The 20546-nt window shown below is 52.3% G+C and overlaps 6 protein-coding genes; 4 read left to right on the forward strand and 2 right to left on the reverse strand.

The window, feature by feature from the left end:
* Nucleotides 1-51: 51 nt before the first annotated feature.
* Nucleotides 52-1659, forward strand: RCC_00691 (related to ACB 4-hydroxyacetophenone monooxygenase; the record flags this gene model as incomplete). XM_023765854.1 has 2 exons in its annotated part: nt 52-726; nt 778-1659. The coding sequence occupies 2 exons, from the start codon at nt 52-54 to the stop codon at nt 1657-1659; spliced, it is 1557 nt and encodes a 518-aa protein (XP_023621622.1).
* Nucleotides 1660-1705: 46 nt separating this feature from the next.
* On the reverse strand, nt 1706-4029 carry RCC_00692 (related to potassium channel; the record flags this gene model as incomplete). XM_023765855.1 has 2 exons in its annotated part: nt 1706-2281; nt 2467-4029. 2 exons carry the CDS (start codon nt 4027-4029, stop codon nt 1706-1708), a joined length of 2139 nt encoding a protein of 712 aa, XP_023621623.1.
* Nucleotides 4030-6274: 2245 nt separating this feature from the next.
* Nucleotides 6275-9262, reverse strand: RCC_12235 (probable Coatomer subunit gamma; the record flags this gene model as incomplete). XM_023765856.1 has 4 exons in its annotated part: nt 6275-7335; nt 7391-8708; nt 8765-9075; nt 9187-9262. 4 exons carry the CDS (start codon nt 9260-9262, stop codon nt 6275-6277), a joined length of 2766 nt encoding a protein of 921 aa, XP_023621624.1.
* Nucleotides 9263-9492: 230 nt separating this feature from the next.
* On the forward strand, nt 9493-10314 carry RCC_12236 (related to phosducin homolog, likely to be involved in regulation of pheromone response; the record flags this gene model as incomplete). XM_023765857.1 has 2 exons in its annotated part: nt 9493-9563; nt 9615-10314. The coding sequence occupies 2 exons, from the start codon at nt 9493-9495 to the stop codon at nt 10312-10314; spliced, it is 771 nt and encodes a 256-aa protein (XP_023621625.1).
* A 1273-nt stretch (nt 10315-11587) lies between these two features.
* RCC_12038 (uncharacterized protein) lies at nt 11588-13618 on the forward strand (the record flags this gene model as incomplete). The annotated part of the gene is made up of 1 exon (XM_023765858.1): nt 11588-13618. The coding sequence occupies one exon, from the start codon at nt 11588-11590 to the stop codon at nt 13616-13618; it is 2031 nt and encodes a 676-aa protein (XP_023621626.1).
* Nucleotides 13619-17563: 3945 nt separating this feature from the next.
* On the forward strand, nt 17564-18858 carry RCC_00694 (probable aspartate-semialdehyde dehydrogenase; the record flags this gene model as incomplete). XM_023765859.1 has 3 exons in its annotated part: nt 17564-17663; nt 17745-18005; nt 18056-18858. 3 exons carry the CDS (start codon nt 17564-17566, stop codon nt 18856-18858), a joined length of 1164 nt encoding a protein of 387 aa, XP_023621627.1.
* Nucleotides 18859-20546: the final 1688 nt, after the last annotated feature.

Consider the following 20546-nt stretch of genomic DNA (forward strand, 5'->3'; position numbering starts at 1 on the left):
ACGTTCATCTTCCACACTCACACCTCAACCTTCCACACCAGCACCTTGAAGATGTACAGCTTTGATGGCTTCGGGATCGAACGCAAGTCCTCGTATGGATCACTCATCGACCTGAGTGAGAATGGCAAAGCACAGAGCGCAGGTGGCCGTCCAAGGATTGCCATAGTCGGAGCCGGTATCACGGGGATCTCAACTGCATGCCATATCCTAGATGCTGGATTGGACTGCCACATCTTCGAGTCAGGCAACGAGTCCAGCGTTGGAGGAATCTGGACCAAAGTCAACACAACCAGCCGGCTCCAAATACACTCACAGTTCTACCGATTCCATCCAGCCGTACAGTGGGATTCGGATTACCCCAACCGACAAGAAATCCTTGGACAAGTACATCAATTGTGGGACCGGTACAATCTTGCATCACGAACCACCTTCCACTGCCCAGTGGAGTCGACGCGGCAAGAAGATGATGGCAAGTGGGTGGTGAACGATCCTTCCTACGGCTACTTCGATGGCGTCGTCGCCGCGGTGGGCACCTGTGGTGAAGTCTACGCACCCAAGATYGCTGGACAAGACAACTTCAAGGGTCGCGTAATACATTCCTCCGAGCTGGACCCAGAAGCAGTCAAGGGCAAGAACGTCGTCATCATCGGAGGCGGTGCCAGCGCAGTAGAAGCATTGGAGTTTTCTTGCGACAACGGGGCTGCTTCAGCAAAGGTCTTGGCAAGGGTAGGTTTCCCCGGTCTCCCAAATTGTAAGATGTCGCTAACGATCGAACAGTCTGAGAGATGGTTTATTCCCCGAGAGCCAAGGTTGAATGCATGCTTAGCCGGGACTGTTGGTGACCGATTTGGTATCCTGGCTTGGATCTTGGGATTCATGATTCGATTCTTCTTTTACAGAGAGTTCTGGGAGATGGCCCCTCCAAGCAGTGGACCATACACTCTTTTCTCGGGCACCCCCATCGTCAACAGCCGTATCTTTCAATTGATGCGTCAGGGTAGAGCAAGCTGGGTCCGAGGGGATGTCCGCGGATTTTCAGAACACGGAATCGAATTCACAAGAAGAAAGGGCAGTCCAAAGGCAGGAGAACTGAACGGCGAGGCCACAACCGAGAAGGGTGATATTTGCATCCTGGCCACTGGTTATTCTCGCCCATCATTGCAATTTCTGCCACAAACCAAGTCGAGCAGCAAGTACCAGCCACCGAACTGGTATCTGCAAACTTTCCCTACAGAGAATGCCACGGTATGCGCGACCAACTGCACATGGCAAGAAGGCATCGGAAGTGTTGGCGGTGTCCACATTGGCCTTTACACTCGCTTCCTGCTTGCCTTTGTCATGGATCCAGAAGCTCGACCCTCCGAGCGTTTCATGAAGGGATGGGTGGATTTGGTTCATATTTTGAAAAAGCCGTACCCAGGTGGTGCACTCTCATTTGTTTCTTCGGCCGAGCTTTTTTTCTGGATAGTGGTCGTTATTGCGGTACAACCCAGCTTGTGGAAGTGGGCGAGCTTCATCCTCAGTGGGCCGGACCTGCTTCATGGAAAGAATGTTGCCCAAAACACAAACCTGTCAGAACGTTTCCCGAGCAATGCATCACAGCCAGCGCTTCCAGAGAAGCCAATAGCAGCGAGGCAGGACAGCGGAATTTCAATTTGATAGCTTCCTGTTCCATAGATTCAGTTTTCAATGAACGAAACGTCTTCTACTTTTGCTGTGTTTCCTCCCTCTTTTCAGACAGTTTTTTGGAGTGGGTAAGGTGTACCATACTCACAGGGGGCCGGCGCTTATGTCCTTTGCGCTGCCTGTTCATCTCCCGAACCAGAGCGGCAGAGAGACGACCAGCGATCCATTCGCTTTCAGTCTTGCTGCTCATCAATGGGCTCTGCTCAGAAAGCCATGACCACTCCGACAGAGGGTCATCTGTTGGACGACGACGTAGCTTTAGCTTATGCTTGCTCTCTTCACCATGCCGAGCGTGGTGTGTACRGAGCTCGGTTTTGCGATCCACAGCACCATCTTTTCCCTCATCCTCTGCGGTTATCATGTCGTCGGTCGTCGATCGCTCGCGGAAGCTTGCTCCAGGTTGCAAAGGCCCGGGAACAAAACCTTCGACATCCTCTGTGCCCGGAACGTCTCGTTGGTCTTCTTCACTGCCCATCAACTTGAGAAAGTACTCCCACTCGTTCCATGAGTACTGCTTGGCAGGCGAGGCGAAAATGTCTTTCTGAACTTTGTGGTGCTCCCTGGACAGGACATAGTTGTAAAAGTGTATGTCGCGCTGCTCGTGTATCAATGATCAGTATACGGTCTCAGCTGCCCCATGAGCGACTGTGCTGATCCCCTGTGTGTCAGTACGCCCAAGCAGAGGCCATGGATCGTGAGAGGTAATGAATCAAAGGTCCAGGTGCGGAGGCCGAAGTAGCATGCTCCCGCGAGTGACAGCTTTACGGCGTTGAGACGTACCTCAAGAACTTCGCCTTTGAACTCTGCATTCATGGCCTCGTCGTATTCGTCCTGTTCGACGTGCGCCTCCAACATGTCCGCAAGCGATCTGAGCATCAGCTCCTCGTGCTCGCGTGCGTCCATCCGGTGTAAATGCTTCGTGCCCACCTTCCGACCGAACGGAGTGTATTTGGAGAGGATCTGCTCACACTTCTCATCGAATCGCTGCAGGAAGGCCTTCGCTGTGATTTTGGCGCCGCCTGGATCAGGAAGAACGGTCACAGAGCCGATCCAGGTAGCAATATCGGAGAACCATTTCACGATCGTGTCGCCCATGTCCGAGATCAGGATGGTCAATGACGGAATGGCGAGCAACGACCAAAGCACGAAGAAAGCTTTTCCCGCGTTCGATTCGGGCGTGAAGTCGCCGTAGCCAATGGTCAGCAGCGCAGTGAAGGTGAAGTAAACAGATTGGTAATAAGTCCAGCCCTGTCTTTCCTCGGCAACCATAAAAATCGCCGCTCCGGCGAACCAAAGCAGGAGTGCAAAGGCAAGMGATGTTGCCAATGCAACATAGCCGCGCTCCGTTTCTGCGCTTTTCTGTACTTGACGCATGACTTTGAATTCTTCCTCTCTTCTCTGTGCCGGAGACAGCGATGGGTCGGTGCTAAAGTCGGCCCGCGCAAACCATGAAATCTTGATGGTCTGTTTCCGGCCGTCCACACTATGGATAGCGGACTCCCGCCTATTCTCGATGATTCTCGCAACCATTTTTTCTTTCCCGTGCTCCAGTGCAAGGGATCGAATGCTTCCAATGACGAGACCAACCATGAGCACACCACCAATGGCAAATGGGATAATCAAACCTCGTCCAACTGTGGTGTGAGGCGAGTAGTCGCCCAAGCCAATGGTGAGCAAAGTCATATCGGCCCAGTAGACTGCATCAAGGTATCTCCAGCCCTCAAWTTTGCTGAGTGCCAATGCACCGAGCAGTAAATAAGTAACGAAGCCCATGGTCTGAATCATTAACGTTCTCTGGGCGGGCGTAAGATTGAAGTCTTTTGGATAGTAYCGCTTGTGAGCTCCGTGTACAGTAAGACACATTAGCAGACCAATAATGATGTACAATGTGGCCGCAAAGATTGCGAAGTAGAAAGCTCCGGTCAGTGTGAATCTTGCACCTGGAACCTTTGGGGAAGTGGCTGTGTCGTAGTGAGCAGGGAGAGAGGTCAACGCAGCCATGTCTGCTATCAAAAGTACTCCTGCAAGGAAGAAGCCCGAAATGGTGRTGGGCTGCGCCGTAGAGAACTTGAGCCTTCTGGTCATGTTGAGTAGCAGCGCTACATTGCCAACCAGCGCGCAGACCAGAGAAAGAGCATTCAAAGCAAGAAGCCAGCTGGGATCGAGAACCTTGCGGCCGGATGCCTCTAAAGTGCCAGGTGGGATATACTCTCGCCAGTGATAGACCAAGGCACAAATGCTGAAGGCGCTGGCAACAGGTCCGAAGGTGGCCGCTAGTAAGGGACATGCCGTGGATGCGAACCACCAACTTGTGGGCGCCGTGAAGTCTTCACTGTCGCTCATCTTGCGTGGAAGTGGAAGGGTTGTGGTATTCGAAGATGACCTCGTATGGCATCAGATTGTGGCAGGAGGAGCAGGGCGTCTTCATCCATTCCATTGCTCGCCCACCGTTGCATGGAAGGAGTGTTTCAGCCGGCTTGCATTACTTTATGCAATGCTCATCGTCGTTGCCAGTATAAAGTATGCGGTGACATTAAGCCGTGCGGGCTCAGGTAGCTGTGAAGTAGTTGTGGGTGAACTTGTCACCCTCCTGGTTGTCGCAATACAAGTCCATGTCGTCTGCCTGCTGCATTCCATCCAAATGTAATCGGTGCACGAGCACGCATGGGTCTCGTGTTGTGTATATGTCGTGCAAAATCAAGGTTCACGCGAAGCTCAATTTCGTCATCTCGTTCTTGGATGCACATGTCAGATAAAGTCCGCACACAGCGCCCACTCGTGTGTGATTGTGTGGATATCAGGTCCCGAGAAAGTCCGGCGGAAATTCAAGGGAGCCAAGGCGTTTGAGACGGTCGATAAGGCCGTATTCCGCCGTATTGGGACCTGATCTGCAAGAAATCATGCGTATCGCACGCGCTGAACTGGCTACGCGGCTGCATCAGCATGTGATCCGCTGGTGATCCGCCGTGGATGAAGATCTCGTCGTGTCTCGTATGGTACKGGGCCGACTCGTACAGTACGAAGAGCGAGCTTCCATCAGGCGCTAATGCCTTTCATGATTCCTACCGCGACTGGCACCTTTGCATTACAGGATTGGCGATTGTAGATCGCTACGTTTGAGGGAGGTTTCACTTCTTTTCGGGAAGGACTGTACGCGTCTATCGATCGAGAAGTTGATCTCATTGGTTTACGCCAATGGAATCGAAGGCAAGCTCTAGAACTTGGCGAGCTCGCAATGAAGACGGGCTGCTTCGTATGGAAATCTCAGTGGAGTTCTTGCCCTGCATGCCCTCGAATGGGCACCTATCGCATTGATGAAACGATCGCGGCTTGCTCTAAGAAGGTCTACCTTATGCTGTCCATGAGACCCTGCATTCCTCCCCTATCAACCCAGGCGTGTAGACAGCTCAAACTCCCAGGCCATATGTTCTCCTCGTCTCGGCCTCCATCTTAATCTTCATTTGCCTCGCACTCAGTTTCCTCATACAAGATCTCGGATTGATCCACATCTTCATCTGTTTCTTGTTCGTCGTTGCTGTATTCCGCTCAATCAACTTCATGCTTCTATACAACGTTACGACCACGGTCCTCGACATTATCTTCAATGGACTCTTCCGGATACCTCTCCACATACATCCCTCTGCCTTCCCCAATGCCATGCCCCATCGTGAACCGGCGGATACTATTTTTGCTGTTTGGAGAGATCCATCTCCTTGAGCTAGGTGGTGCATGCATCTCCTTAGGTATGGTAGTCGCACGGCTGCTTCAAGACGTCCAACCTTAAAATTCGAGCGACGGTCGGATCAGCAGTACCTAGGGCTTCGCAAGTCCGAAGCCGTGATAGTGTGTATGATCGCAGTCCCGAGTATCTCGCCATGGACAAGATTTTTGTGGCKGCCAATGTAGCGATGTGCTCCATACGTGGAACGGGAACCGCTTTGGCAGCTGTCCGCAGTATAGATCTGCGTAGAGGGTCGCTTCACGCGGTAGTAGATCCGCAGATATGATGGAGAAGACGGAAACCCCTCGCCAGGTTGCTTGATGTCGAAATCCACGAACTTGTCGAAGTGACCTCGCTGTTGTATAAGTCAAAATGGTTGATTAATCCTTGTCAGGACACTTGATCATGGCGGGAAGGTGGCTCTTGATCCACTTGAACATGTAAAGATWTCCGGCGAGAGACTTGGCCACTTGTACTATCATGTTGATTATACTGTGGGCTCACAGCGCCTAAAAATCCAAGGCAGCTTTCCGGAACGAACGTCGGAGGATTCGTATTGAAGGTTCGCAGTTGTGGATTTGAGAAGTTTAATGCAAAGTCGCGATCCGGTAACGTCCGCTCATGAACGGTGTACCTGACGAGAGCCATCATGACTATGCCCAACATACCGGCAGTTCTGGTCATCAAAATGATACGAAGTATGTGAATGACAGCGGTTTTTCACAGCTCCATATCCCTAAAACATTTCAGCAGGGACTCATCATTCTCTCAAACTCACTTCGTCACATGCCGCAGGAGAGGACCCAAACTGCAACACACTTTTTGCCTCGCAATATTCTAAACTGTTCTCAAACCAGTCTATCCGACTCAAGCAATACCACCCAAAACAGCTGCAGCCAGTCCCTCCTCCTCACTCCTCCCTGTAATCTTCACCGTGACTCCACTCTTCGCCGAGAACGCCATCCGAACCTGTACTGCGACCTTGCCACCCAACACACTCTTACCATAACATCTCAGCGTATGTGTGCTTTGGCTCAAAGCAACTTCGCTGCCCTCCAGTGGCTGCATACCGAAGCTCGCAACAAGACTCTCCACCGCGTCTGCRATGCTCTTGGCGTGCTCGAGTTGTAATGTCTCAGATACCTCCTCGGAATCAGGCAGACTGCTCCAGATGTTATCGAATGAGCCCGCGAAAGCAGGAACAACGTAGTCGCTGCCAGTAAGTTCCAGATCGCCGACTTCGTATTCATCTTCGTATCCAGAGTCCTCGGGTTCGCCCGTACTAGGGTCGATCTCCTTGAGTGTGAATTTAAGCACGTTTGTGAAGCTTGCAGTAATGAACTGGCCGGCGGGTTTCGAGAAGCTGACGTAGACACTGCCGGGCTCGTCGCTCTTCAATAGCTCAACAGGGATGATGAAGCCGTCGTCCTCGAGAACGCTCGCTTCGCCGTCCTCGCCCGCGGAAGGATTACACAGCACGCTCACGTCCGCGAGAACATAGTCGGCAAGAGTGTTCTTGACGTTGAACTGCAAAACCACGTGGTCGCTGAACAGATGCTTGATCGCCGCGACGACGTATTCAGTTCCGCTTTCGGTGAGCTCGATGATAGGACTGCTCTTCAGCACAGMGCCATATGACGAGAACTCTGGAATGGCGGAGAGTTGTTGTGCGTATCGTTGAGAGACGACAGTTGCATTGGCTGCTGCTTCTGCAGCAGAGCTTTCCGACTTCTTAGGTCCGAGTGTGGGTGCTTTGAGTGTAGGTGTGGCGGTTGTGAGTTTCTTCGTTCGGTCCTCTGCGAGGGACTGCTCGCGTGTGACGACCGGTACATTGACAAAGTCGAAGGGTTTGGCAAACGCCTCGGCCGATGAGCCGTTGACGTAGTGAGCCAGTTGATCTTCCAATACGGGGAGAGAGAACATCGAGTCTGCAGAAGAAGGTCAGACGGCTTTCAATCACATGCACAGGAATGTGAAACTCACCATTTCGCACGAAGCGCGCAGCAACCTCATCATCCTCTTCCTTCATCAGTCTCAAGTTCAACGCCGCACGATCTCGCACCTCATCATCCAAGTCGTCCAAACATCTCGTCAACAAGACATTTACGCTCCTCTTCACCTCTTTGTCCTTTTGTCCCACACCGAACTTGGCAAGCGCAGTGACGGCGGCAGCGCGAACTATCGCGTTCTCCAACWCTACCCTATTATAAATGTACCGGATGTACTTGGTAGGCTGCGCTGTCTTCGGTCCTTCCATACCAAGAAGATGAAGAATCCTCACGGCAAGCTTTGTGAACTCGCAATCCTCGATGAACTCGCACAAATGGGCCAGTGCATCTTCTTTGCTATCCGGGACGAACTTGATGAGGTCAAACATGCTTTCCACCACACTACGTTTGAATTCATATCCACCCTCATCGCGCAGGATCCCGGACAGGAAGGCCAGCATGCGCGCCTGCTTGGAGGGGAACTTCAAGCAGAGCGTACGGATAGCCTCAACGATAGTGACCTTGAACTCGTCTGTGATTTCGGACATGAACGTGCTGATTTGGGTCATGAGTCGGTCAACGGAAGCTTCATTTCCAGTCTTGAGAAGGGTGGTAATGGCGAACGTTGCAATGGAGCGGTTGGAGTTGGAGATGAGTGATTCGATGTCTGGGTTGCACTGTCGTACAGCGTCTGGCTTGAACGAGGCAAATTGGTGTAGAATCCTGATGGCGGCGAACTTGGTGACTGCTCGTGGAGAGGTGAGGAAAAGCTGGAGAACATGAATCGCTTGGCCGACCTCCGCGTCTGTGAGATCTGGTACGTCGCAAATTGCTTTAGCAGCTTCAAAGTTGACCATTTCACTCTTGTCGCGCAGCCATTCGTCCAGGAGTTTCAACATCGGTTTTCGCATGCCAGGGTCGTCCTCGAGAAGCTTGGCAGCCAGTCGAACCAGCATAACTCGCGCAGCTGGCGATTTGGTGACACCGGCGGCGCTGTACTGCTGCACCATCTTCACCAATGCCATGCGATCGTGGGAACGCATCTGATAAAGCAGGCCAATGGCGTGGTACTGTGTCATGTAGTTTGTGTTGGACGCGGCCATTTGGTGGGAAGATCCGCCGAATCCCATAAATCCGCCGGAAGACTTGGAGGAAGAGGCAGCTTCCTGTGTCTCGCTCTGCCATCTTCGAACGATATCACGTGCAATTGGGAGGAGGTGGTAGGAAGAAACCAAGGCTGCGGAAGAGACGGAGGGGGTCTTGTCCACAATAGCCGTCTTGATGTTTCGTTCAATCGCCTGGACTGTGGAGGCCTGTATACCAACATTAGCTCCCTGTACCATTTACCGAATATGTCCGTCTCGCATACGTCTATTATCCGGCACAGAGCTCGAATGGCATTGGCGCGGTACACGACATCGCTCCCAACCGCCGTATCCTTCATAATACTGCTCGTGACCATGATGACATCCTCTGCGGTATTGGCCAGCTCCTTGATGACCAAGTAGACCATCTGGCGCAGGGAGGCATCTTTATTCTGGAAGAGCTTCGAGATGCCAAAGAAGAGGGACGTGGCTTCGTTGGTGGGGAACTTCTCGCCAGTGAAGAGGAGGAGGGCGATTTTGGTGAGCAGAATGCGGCATCGGCGGGGAGAGACGGGAGATGTGTTGAAGACGCGCGCTGGGGAAAGACATTAGCACGCGCCGAGGAGAACATGGCGCATCGCATCGCATAGCATAGCAGCATGGCGTGGCGTGGCAGGGGGTGTATGCATTGTGAGTGAACAAGTACCTTCTTGAAAGACCGATGTGCGGTCCACCCTCACCACTCCGGCGTCCTCATCGTCCTTTTTATTGAATTGGGACATGGTGCTTGCTGATTGCTCCTATCGGAGCAGCATGAAAAAGGAATAAGGTGGAGGTCCGTTGTTCGTCCGCTGCTGTCGTGGTGCTAAGTGTTCAATTCCGTAGGGCTGAGATTCGAATTCCGGGGAAGGACGTCTGGCATTCGTCACATCTTCACATGGAAAGCAAGCAAGCGAGAAACATCCCACCTGGACTTCGGAATCACAACAACGCACCAAGATAGTCCGCCACGATGAATCCAATGGATATGCCAGACATGCCCGTGCAAGTCCCCGTGGACGATCCCAATGCCGACACGGAATGGTAGATTTTCTCCCACACATCCTACCCCACTCAACACTCACATCTTTCAAGGAACGATATTCTCCGCAGTAAAGGCATTATTCCCGAGAAACCGCCCTCACCTACACCTCTCATCGAAGAAGCCCTCACCCAAGCTCGAGCTCTTGCGCATGAGAATCGTCTGGAAGACAAGGACCKTGACGAACTCGATGCCCTCGAAGAAGATGAGGATGAAGCATTCCTCGATCAATATCGCCAKAAACGCATGGCGGAAATGGCCTCTCTCCAACAAGCCAGCGTTTTCAATCAGGTCTACCCGCTTCAAAAGCCAGACTATGCAAAAGATGTCACAGAAGCGAGCAAAGAAGCCTGGGTACTGGTTCTGTTGACGAGCTCGTCTGGGGAGAACACGGAGAGCAGGTTGATGAGTGGGATCTGGAGGGATCTGGCAGTTAAATTTGGAGATGTCAAATTCTGTTCTATGAGGGCCGACCTGTGTATCGAGGGATACCCCGACCGAAATACGCCTACGGTGTTGGTCTACAACCAAGGGGAGATCAGGCGGCAAATTGTGACATGCAAGGAATTGAGGGGGAGTGCCACGGGTGTCGAAGATATGGAGCAGGTTTTGTTACAGGTCGGAGCCATCAAGCACGGAGACTCGAGGTTGAAGAAAAGGGAAGATGATGAGAATATGGAGAGGGRGAATAAGACTATTCGACAGGGTGCCAGGAAGGCGGCAGTGGATGATGATGACAGCGATTGGGATTGATCAGGAAGTGCACGAGACGACTGAGGCTTATGGTTCACCTCGCGATGGGTTGGAGGGTGACATGGTGGCTCCATACTGCTTCACGATGCAGTCACTCTGAGTGGAAAAGCACCATCACGAGCGTGGTCGTTCTAGAGGCATCATTCGGCCTTCACGACGCCCGCGGCCTCAGCCACGCAGAGGTGTCGATTGCTATGGCCACGCCGGCTGCCAGCGACTTGTCCTAAGAGGGGAGCTTGCTATGTTCGTCTGGCGTCCGAGCAACGATGCTGTTAGGAGCTGTGGCATGAGCTGGTTCCTATTCAGCGTGAGCGCCATGGAACCCGCCCAGCACGCGGTATCCCCGCTCCGTTGCAAAAGCACAGATTGTTGTCGGATGGTACCCGACGAGGACTGAGAGTATCTTTCTGCCGGGGGGCGATAGGGTTTACCATCTTCAAGCCCAGTGCAATAGCTAGAGCCTAATGGGAATCTTGGTGGCTTTGCACAATGACGAGCGTCTTGGGATTTCTTGGGATTTCTTGGGATTTTGGGGCACCAGCGGTTGCTGAGTGTCTCGGCGGACAACGAGTGCTGTATTGTGCGATAATCTAACCCCTTCCAACAAGCAGCCAACCAATTTCGAGGACATGAGCGACAGGCATGTGAAATAAATGTGATGACGAGTAAACAGAGTTTTGCGGACACTGCAAGGATGCCTCAGTCGGAGATTGGCTTTCGGTACATGAAGTCAATAGTGGCACGACGTTCCAACCCGCTGGTGACGGCAGACGTCAAAACGGCGAATGTAACACAAACACACATCGCGCGAACCGCCCTGCTTTTGTTTAATTTGCCAGCTGCGAGACGGACACGACTGGAAGTAATGACATGAAATCCATCTCATGACCCCCCACGAGCGATTCTGCCTGACTCCCCCGTGTCCGCTTGCGACTGCAGTCCATTCACTACGAAGTCCTACTGCACCTTAACCACCAGGGGCGGTCCGTCTAGACCYCCAGCCACAACCGCGGACCACAGGACGAGGATCAATTAATACACACACGTCAACCCTCAGCAATCCACCAAGCTGGCCGACTACCTCTCCCCTCGCCTCTTCGGCCATGCCGCTGCCGCCAATGTGACACCTTCGCGCCCCACTCTCTCCCGCTCCACCACCCCAACCGCCATTCCCTCAGCCACGTCGACCACCACCGCAGCACTGTCGCGCCTGCGTTTTTTTCAGACCAAATCGACGCCGGATATCAAAACCCACCTCACCATCAACAGCGGCATGGCGGCCGTGGCCAGCCCGCGCGACGATGTCATGGACACCCGTACACCCTCGCCCGGACCGCGCTCCGATAGTGGGCATAGCAGCAACAACAGCGAGCCGGGCTATCAGCCAGACCTTAGTAATGAAGTTGCCATGTTGAGCACGAAGCTGGTGAATGCTATCAACTACCAGACCAATCTCGACGACTCCCTTCAACAGACCCGACACGAGCTGGAGCAGGCGCGGCATATAATCAGCACGCTCGAGGTGGAGAAGCAGCGGATAGACATGCTGATCCAAGGCGGATACTACGTCATGCGGTCCGAAATGGAGGAGACGCTGGCCAAGATGCGCAATGAATTGGCGACCGAGCGTAGTGCGAGAGAGGTGGCGGAGAAGGCGAGGAAGCAAGCTGATGGCGAGCTGGAGAATCTGACGGTGCAGCTGTTTGAAGAGGCCAACAAGATGGTCTCGGCCGCGCGGAAAGAGACGGAGGCTGCGGAGAAGCGAAATGCACAGCTGAAGAGTCAGATCCTCGATACGGAATCTCTGCTTGCCTCGCAGCAGGAACAACTGCATGATCTAAAGGGCACGATGGAGAAGCTGCACGAAGATGCCTCTTCCACCAGAGATGTCAGTGTACCGTCCACTCCCGTTACCGCAAACCACGCCATGTTCGACGCACTGCAGAGCTCCCCGTACGCTGCTACGCTCCCGGACGTTCCCCCCGAACACCCTCTTCACTTCGCCTCCCTTATCAGCCCGGTGCTACGGAATGACATTACTGCCTACACGGACTTTCAGGATTTGCTCCTTCTGGCTAGGCGTCTGGGAGCACATTCCCGCACCAACAGCAGCAATAACACTGCCCAGACCTCCTCACAGAACTCTACGACGTACGGCAACTTCGCTGCTTCCGCTTCCTCGCCAAACCTCCCCGGTGCATTTTCTTTCTCGGCGAGCTCCAGTCCTTCATCGGCTGGCCCTGGCAGCAACATGCCGCCTCTCAAGGACAGCAAGTTCTACAAGCGCGCACTGACCGAGGACATTGAACCGACACTGCGTCTGGATCTAGCACCGGGTCTTTCATTCCTGAGCAGGAGGACTGTGCTAGCTTCACTTCTGGCTGGCAGTCTCGCGGTGGAGCCATATCCGCAAAACAAGCACTACTTTGCTTGCACACTGTGTGGTGAAACGAGGCGCAACGAGCCATACATCAGGAGAACGCGATTCCGGGTGAGTGAGGATGATGGCGTGAGCAAGCCACTTTGTGACTACTGCGTCGGCAGACTTCGAGCTGCGTGCGACTTTGTCGGGTTCTTGAGAATGGTCCGGGATGGACTATGGAGATGCGACAGCGAAGAAGATCAGCGATGTGCTTGGGAGGAAAGTGTCAGGTTGAGAGAGAGGATGTTCTGGGCGAGGTTGGGTGGTGGTGTGGTACCAGTGCAGGGAAGAGCCACGCCACTGGCTTCTACCGAGAGGACAAGTCTTGAGAGGATTCCTGAGAAGACGATGCCCACGGTTTCTGAAGAGACTGCCACGGTCAGCAGTACGAGGAAGCGCTCTGCGTACATCACACCGCCTGGAAGTAGTCATCTCTCTCCTTCTGTCTCGCGAGAGGGCGAGGATCAGGATGGTGGTGCCGTGTACTCTCAACCTAGCACACCGTTTGAAGATGCAAGCGAACAGCTAGGGAGCGAGCTTTCGGCGGCCGCCTCGGCAAATGAGAGGCCGAAAAGTCTTCACCTGGAAAGAGTGAGAACACCTTCGCCTACGAAACGGAACTCAGTACAGAGCCAGCTGGACAAATCCCGAACCCCTTCTCCAGTGAAAAGAAGCTCGGTACATAGTCAACATTCTCGGACACCTTCGCCTACGAAGTTTCAGAGTCCTGCTTCAGCAAAGCGAGGCTCAGTCATCAGTCAATTAGGAGGAGCAGATCGGGCCGCGAGTCCTACCAAGAGTCTCCAATCTGAGCAGGGTGAAGGGCAAAGGAAGAACTCTTCTGTGCTTGATAGAGTTCGGGCCATGGAGGGTGCGAAGTGAGTGAGTTGCATGACTACAACGTATATTTATCAGATGATCGAGGAGAACTTCCGAAGAGCGCGAAATGTATCGAATGGGAGGCTGCATGATGATATCCAGTGCCTTTGCAAGGCACTACTCTGTATAATAAATAGCGAGCGAATTTGTTTTGTTTGATTGATGAGTGAGAAGGTTCTCATTCGCTGGGGAATATCAGTCCCGAATGTATCGAATATTGAGACAATGGAGAACTTTTCTGAGTGCTCCTCATACAAGACTGTTTCCAGCTGCATGTTTAATGATGAACGAATTCTGTTGCCTGCTGCTCTATTCGTGTTTAGATCGGCAAAGAGAGGTGAAATTGAGAAGCCCAGTGCTGCATTGCTCTTTCGTCTTGAGTCGACCGTCTTTCATCATGTCCGTGCTGCTTTCCATCACTTCACACCTTGCATCACTGCCCATGCGCAAAGCTCAACGAGGAATCGAGTGAGCCGGAGGGAGAACACTGCTCTGCCCTCTCATTCGAATGTACCTATCATGCAAAGCTCATGATGGTGGCCGGCCAGACGTCATCCTGTGACCGGAGAAAGTTCAATCCTGGCAAGACAACACCGATCAGGACCTGCGTTTGGGCTGTWCAGGGGTATACACCTTATCAGCCCCCTATATCGTCGTCGACGACCAGATCGGAATACCGATGGTTTCCGTCGGTCTCTCGTCCAATCCAGCGCATGCTTCGTCCACTCAACAGCAATGGCGAGATTACGAAGCACACCTGTATCATTTGTTCCTCCAGGCGGTCTCGGACATTCCGTTCAATGTCGACGAGCCCAAGCACGACAAGCACGGCAGGAAGGATGAGCACGATAAGCCTGACCAAGACAGATTTGAAGAGATCTATCTAGCTGTGAGGAGGATTTCGGCTCTTGGCTATGAGGAGGTCCCCAGGCAGGAGCTTGTTTATGATTGAATAAGATCGTACCGACAATACAGCCATTGCCAGAAAGGGGCACATCGACGTCACGCTTGTCACTAGAAAGCGAGGAATCTTACCTGCAGTAACAGCGTGTGCACATCCGCCCAGACGAAGATTCTCGGGAGCGGCACAATCGCCAGCCATGGAGATGGCTCGATAGACCACTTTTGCATTTGCCTGCCTTCATTTCAATCGAGAGACCGCTTGAAATTCATATGTCTTCACGCAGTCCAGCTCAAGCCCCGTCTCGGGGACTCGCAGCTTTAACCACCTCCGCTGGGAGGAAGCAGCGTCAACAGAGCCAGTCACCGCGCCAACAGCCTGGTCTCCTGCTTGTGGTCCGACATGTACCCTCATCACACATTGTGGCTGCTCTTTGATCCCATCATCGAAGTCAAAGTCAACGTGCGCGGTCTTTTTAAACTAGCCCCTGGAGAGGTCCCGCACCAGTCTCCCATTCGACCAATCTACCAGCGCCCAAGCTCCTTGCCGCGCGCGGTAAGAAGTGGAAAATTTAACAGCCGTTCGCGATTGCGGAGCCGGGGAGCCATTCCACCGCCTGCAGGATGCTCCTGCTTGAAGTTCTATCTTATTGATAGTTCTTCTTGGCGTTGCTTGTGGGCTTTTCATTCTGAACGTCCATCACCTCCTCCACCTCCATATTCCTTGGGCGGGAAGAGAACTGATCTCATTGCCTGTTGGATTCGACACCACCCACCTATAAGTCGATCATCGGTTTCTGGGTCTCAAGCCTGGGGCTGAACGTCGATAATCCGGGCAATGGGATCCGTGCGGCGTAGCTAACAGAAGCAGTGACGAGTGCTTCCTTACGAGATTCTGGGTACACAAGCTTGGTATCCAATGTATCGACATGTGGAAGCTGGCGTCTTGCGAGATCCTCCAATATCCACCTGACGGGTTGAGGGCCTCTCGCGCCACCGAAACTTTGCGATCCCCAGAGGATTACTCGCAAACTGGAGTTTTCGGGCTTAACGGATGGATTCCAAGGCTGAGCCCTGGATCCATCATCTTACCAGGATGGAGACCTTTCCGCGGTGTTGGCTTATGCGGGCCTCATCCAGCTGCCTGTATTTTTGTGGTCGAGACGGTCCTGTTGTCCAAACTCAAGCGAATGTCGAGAGAAGAAGGCAGCCCGCGTCTGGAGGTCAAATCAGCTTTCCAGCGCGATGATAGACAACACATAGCCTGGCTTAGCACTCCAGTCATGCATCTTCAATCCAACACGAACAATGGTGAAGCTAACGGATGTCCTCCGGGAGAGCAATTGGCCTAACTGTTCGAAGCCTAGAGGTATGTCCGTTAGGTTCACCTGTGCCTGGCAGAATTGTAGGTTCCAAAATCAGRCAACGTGGCACAACACTATACCTACCAATCCTTTGTGGTAATACCTCGCAACTCGATGCAATCATGGTGAAGCTAACGGATGTCCTGCGGGAGGCCAGTTCGCCTAACCCTTAGAAGCTTAGACTCATCTCTATTGACATCGTGGGTAAGGTATCTGGCATGGTTACAGGTACTTGATAGTTGGTAAGCACCTGAAGTACCAGCTGCAGTACCTGGCTACTTCGCAACTCGATGATACAACCGTCAAGCTAATGGATGTCCTCCGGGAGGCAAGTTCGCCTAACTCTTCGAAGCCTAGACCCATTTCAATTGACATTGTGAGTATCTGGTACAGTCGTGGGGATTCTCAACGCCTGGAGTACCAGCTGGAGCACCTGGCTCCACTGAATGTTAAAGTCGTACCTCGCGACTCGATGCAATAACCGTAGAGCTAACGGATGTCCTCCGGGAGGCAGGTTCGCCTAATCCTTCGAGGTAGAGATTCGATTCATTGGTGATGTCCGTGTCGATTATGGCTAGAGGTAGGACCCGGGTACCCGGCTCTTCAAAGTGGGCTCCAAAATGGAAGGGTAGAACTTACGACTCGACGCAATAGCCATCAAGCTAGAGGGTGTCTGGCGGGAGGCCAACGGGCCTAACTCTTCGAAGCTAGAGTCGTATCCTTAATTTTGGGTGGGTGTGTGGTGTTGTTGTTGTTATAGGTCCGTGAAATGCGGGATGTATGAGCGTTGAGAGAACCTTGGTACGGTGGAACTTTTTTTTGCAATGCCTCGATCCGGAACAAATCGTATCTGGAAGCATTCCCTGTGCATCCGGCTGTGGGGCCGCTAGTATATGTCCTTCGGTCTGGAACAATGATATTGCGCAAGGGGTGTTGCGGGAGGAGGATTTTAGTGGTAGGTTGCGGCCGGATAAAACTGCAGGTTCAGTTCGGATCAAGTGGGCCGGAAGCGGGAGGAAACGCTGGAATTTCGTTGTAGCAATAATTGCATGAGATGAGTGAGATGATCGAAAAGGTCTGTGACAGTGTGTTATCATGTCTTTATCCCTGATTCGCGACTGAGTTGGGCAGGTGTTGGGCACTCGCTTGAGGTCTTGAAGGCGGTGTGAAGGAGGAATGGATAAATAGAGTTTCTTCTGCGGAATCGGGACTGCTTCTGCCGCAACGCTTGGTGTTCTCTGTGAACATGACTTCATCAATACGAGGTTGCTTGAGTATGGAGGAGGCCAAAGGAGCAGGTGAGGTCGATGCTGGTCACATGTCGCGATTCTGATTTGACGATGATTGATGACTATTGATTGAGATCCCTTCAATTCGAGACATCCCTCACTCGGCTTGGCGCTAGTAAGCCGATATCGGATCTCGCTGCGGACTCTCTCTTTTCGTCCCTCCGCGATGTAAAGTGGTCGTATGGGAGTGATCTCGTTACGCATCCTGTGCGAAATCGTAGACCGAATAAGCTCGCCTTGTTGTAATCTCCATGCGACTTTTCCTTGTCAAGGAACAACAATCGTAGCAGGAGGCACCCATTCAGATCACACTTTTGATAGGTGGGGCAAGCTTCACGTCATGTCCCAAGATTTGTTCTCACGAGGTTTCACCGTCACGTTATCGGAGTCATTCGATGGAGACCGCCAAACATCAGATTCAGAGAGACGGCCTTGCAACTGAAGTCAGAATGGCGACTATGGAGAAGAAAGTGGAGTTTCCTACAAAGCGGTGCGGTTAGTGAGTCCCCCKGTGTTGGTTGTCATACCATTGAGTCCAAGCACACAGGACAGCATCCTAACACGATCCTTCTCCAGGTGTCCTTGGCGCAACAGGCAGTGTCGGCCAGCGATTCATCCTCCTACTCGCCCTTCACCCGCACTTCAAGCTCACTGCCGTTGGTGCCAGTCCGCGCAGTGCGGGTCGCAAATACCGCGATGCCGTAAAGTGGAAGCAAAGCTTGCCCATGAGCAAAGAGTTGGGCGAGCTGGTCGTCAAGAACTGTACACCAGAGGAATTTGCTGGCGAGGTGGATGTTGTCTTCAGCGGACTGGACAGCGATGTTGCCGAGGAGACTGGTCAGTGGACCAACAACTCTTCAACATGGCATATGCTGACTCCAGCACAGAAATGGCCTTTCTCAAAGCCAACATCCCCACCTTCTCCAACGCGAAGAACTACCGCCGCGATCCTCTCGTTCCGCTCGTAGTGCCCACTGTCAACCTTCCTCATCTGTCCCTCATTCCCCACCAGAGGAAACACCACAAGCTGGAAAAGGGCTTCTTGGTCTGCAACTCCAACTGCGCCGTCATCGGCATCGTCATTCCCTTCGCTGCTCTCCAAGCCAAATTTGGTCCCATCAACACAGTCTCAGTCGTCACAATGCAAGCCGTCTCAGGCGCGGGTTACCCAGGAGTTAGCAGCATGGACATCATCGACAACGTGGTCCCCTACATTTCCGGTGAGGAAGATAAAATGGAGCCCGAAGCCCGCAAGATTCTAGGCGGAATCAACGCCGAGTGTTCAGCGTTTGAGGAACAGAGTAACCTCAAAATCAGCGCAGCTTGCAATCGCGTGCCTGTCTTGGACGGCCACACAGCGTGCGTGTCGCTAAGATTCGAGAAGCGGCCACCACCCAGTGMCGAGGAAGTCAAGCAGGCTATGCGGGACTATGTGAGTGAGGCACAGCAACTGGGATGCCCTTCGGCACCTAGCAAGGCCATTCAGGTTTGCGAGGAGCCGGATAGGCCGCAGCCAAGATTGGATCGGGAGACGGATCGCGGTTATGCTGTGAGTGTGGGACGAGTGCGAGAGGATGAGAGTGGCATCTTCGATATTCAATTCGTGGCTCTGAGCCACAACACGGTCATTGGAGCTGCTGGTAGCAGTATCTTGAATGCGGAGGCGGCGGTTCTGAAGGGATATCTTTGAAGGCGTTGATGAAGGTGACCCGAATCGAGAAACTTGACAAACATTCAAAATGAAACCAGCAACGGCAATGTCACCCATTTCAAGTCCTTGACATGTGAGAAGCTTTGGGCATGCATGGCTTCCCAGCTCCCTGTCACCATCCAATGTCACTCCCTGCCTCCCGACTTTCACCCGCGCCCCATGACTTGGCAAAAATTGAACATCCATTAGCGTATCYTTCACCCGGCGGCAAATGGTAGGACTCCTCACCATTGCAAACCCGACATGGCGGTTTCAGGGGTGGACTATCTTGTGATCTGCCCTTCTGCAATTGGGATTCCCACATGTTTTGGGTCGGAAAGCGTGTCTCCACCGATATGCAAGTTGAGGCGTACAGCAGCATGGGGAGGAGATAACATTGCATGTTGATGTTGATCATAGGACACGGGCATTGCATAACCTCTGATTGTATGCCAACGCAGTCAATGCCTCGACCTTCACATTGTTGCAATCGCAGCTGTCACCACTTAGCATTCCTTCTCATCAAGTCATCTCACCGCTCCAGAATCTGCGCCTCCCGGTTCTCATCCACATAATTTTTCTTCCCGTATGATGTACCCGATCTCTGTAGCCCTCTACTTCAACACCTCGTTCCCATTCGTCGCCCTATGCCAATCCCTCTTTCCGATCTTCATGAGACTTTCAGCTTTACCGTCTCCACTCTGTCCGTCTTCCAAATCAATATCCGGCAATCCCTTTGCTGTTCCTCCCAATATACCCAAAAGAGCTTGCTCAATTCCTCTCAATCCATGCCCCGGAATGGCGAAAGCCATGGCTGTAGCCTATACCGCCAATCCCTCTGCCTATTCCTTTGACGGCACCCCAGACTAGACCACCCATCCGGCCTGAGCCGTGTTGATAGCCATAGTAAGGATGCCTGACGACTCCAGTAATGGAAATTATATACGCCAAATATGATTTCTCCGCTAGCTACTTCGACTCCYGTTCCAACGCCATTGATGACCGGTCGAATGCGAACTGTAGTGTCGTTGAAGATGGCCAAGGGTACATTGTGGCAGCCAACAGCGAGGTTGTATAATATATATGCACGGGAACTATCATGAGTAGTATCAGCTGAAACTACAACAACTAAATGTGCATGCCAAGCTACCACAACCTACATGAGACAGAGTCAATGGTCAGATTCTTCCCAAGTCGTCCACTTAATTCGACTGGAGAGCATTTGAGATCAAGGCTCGCGCTGTGGTAAGTGTATTTCTCATTCTTTCACACGTTCTGTTTTGTTTGCGATTTGTTCTTCTCATGTTCTGCATTGTGCTTTGTATTCGTTTTTTGCTGTTGACTATTACTGATATACTGTACAATTACAACGATATTAACATCCCGGCAATGCTGTGAATACAAGTGCAAACAAAAATAGGGCGACTACCTAGTCGGAGAATGCATATTAGGTAAATTATAAGAGTAAGTGAATGCACTAGTAGCGAAACCCTTGAAATCGAATCTTTCTTTAACTAGTTCTAACTCTCTACAACGACAAATAATCCCTATATCTATACATACTACATATCTTGAAGATCTCCTAGGGAAGCCATATTAATCAACGATGTGGACATTAAAACCATTCCCCGAGAACAAGTACACAAACTTCTGGATGCAGGTGCTGCAGGAGGCATTCATTCTTCTTG

The sequence above is a fragment of the Ramularia collo-cygni genome, assembly GCF_900074925.1.
Source record: "Ramularia collo-cygni strain URUG2 genome assembly, contig: RCC_scaffold01, whole genome shotgun sequence".
In the NCBI taxonomy this organism is placed as follows: Eukaryota; Fungi; Ascomycota; class Dothideomycetes; order Mycosphaerellales; family Mycosphaerellaceae; genus Ramularia; species Ramularia collo-cygni.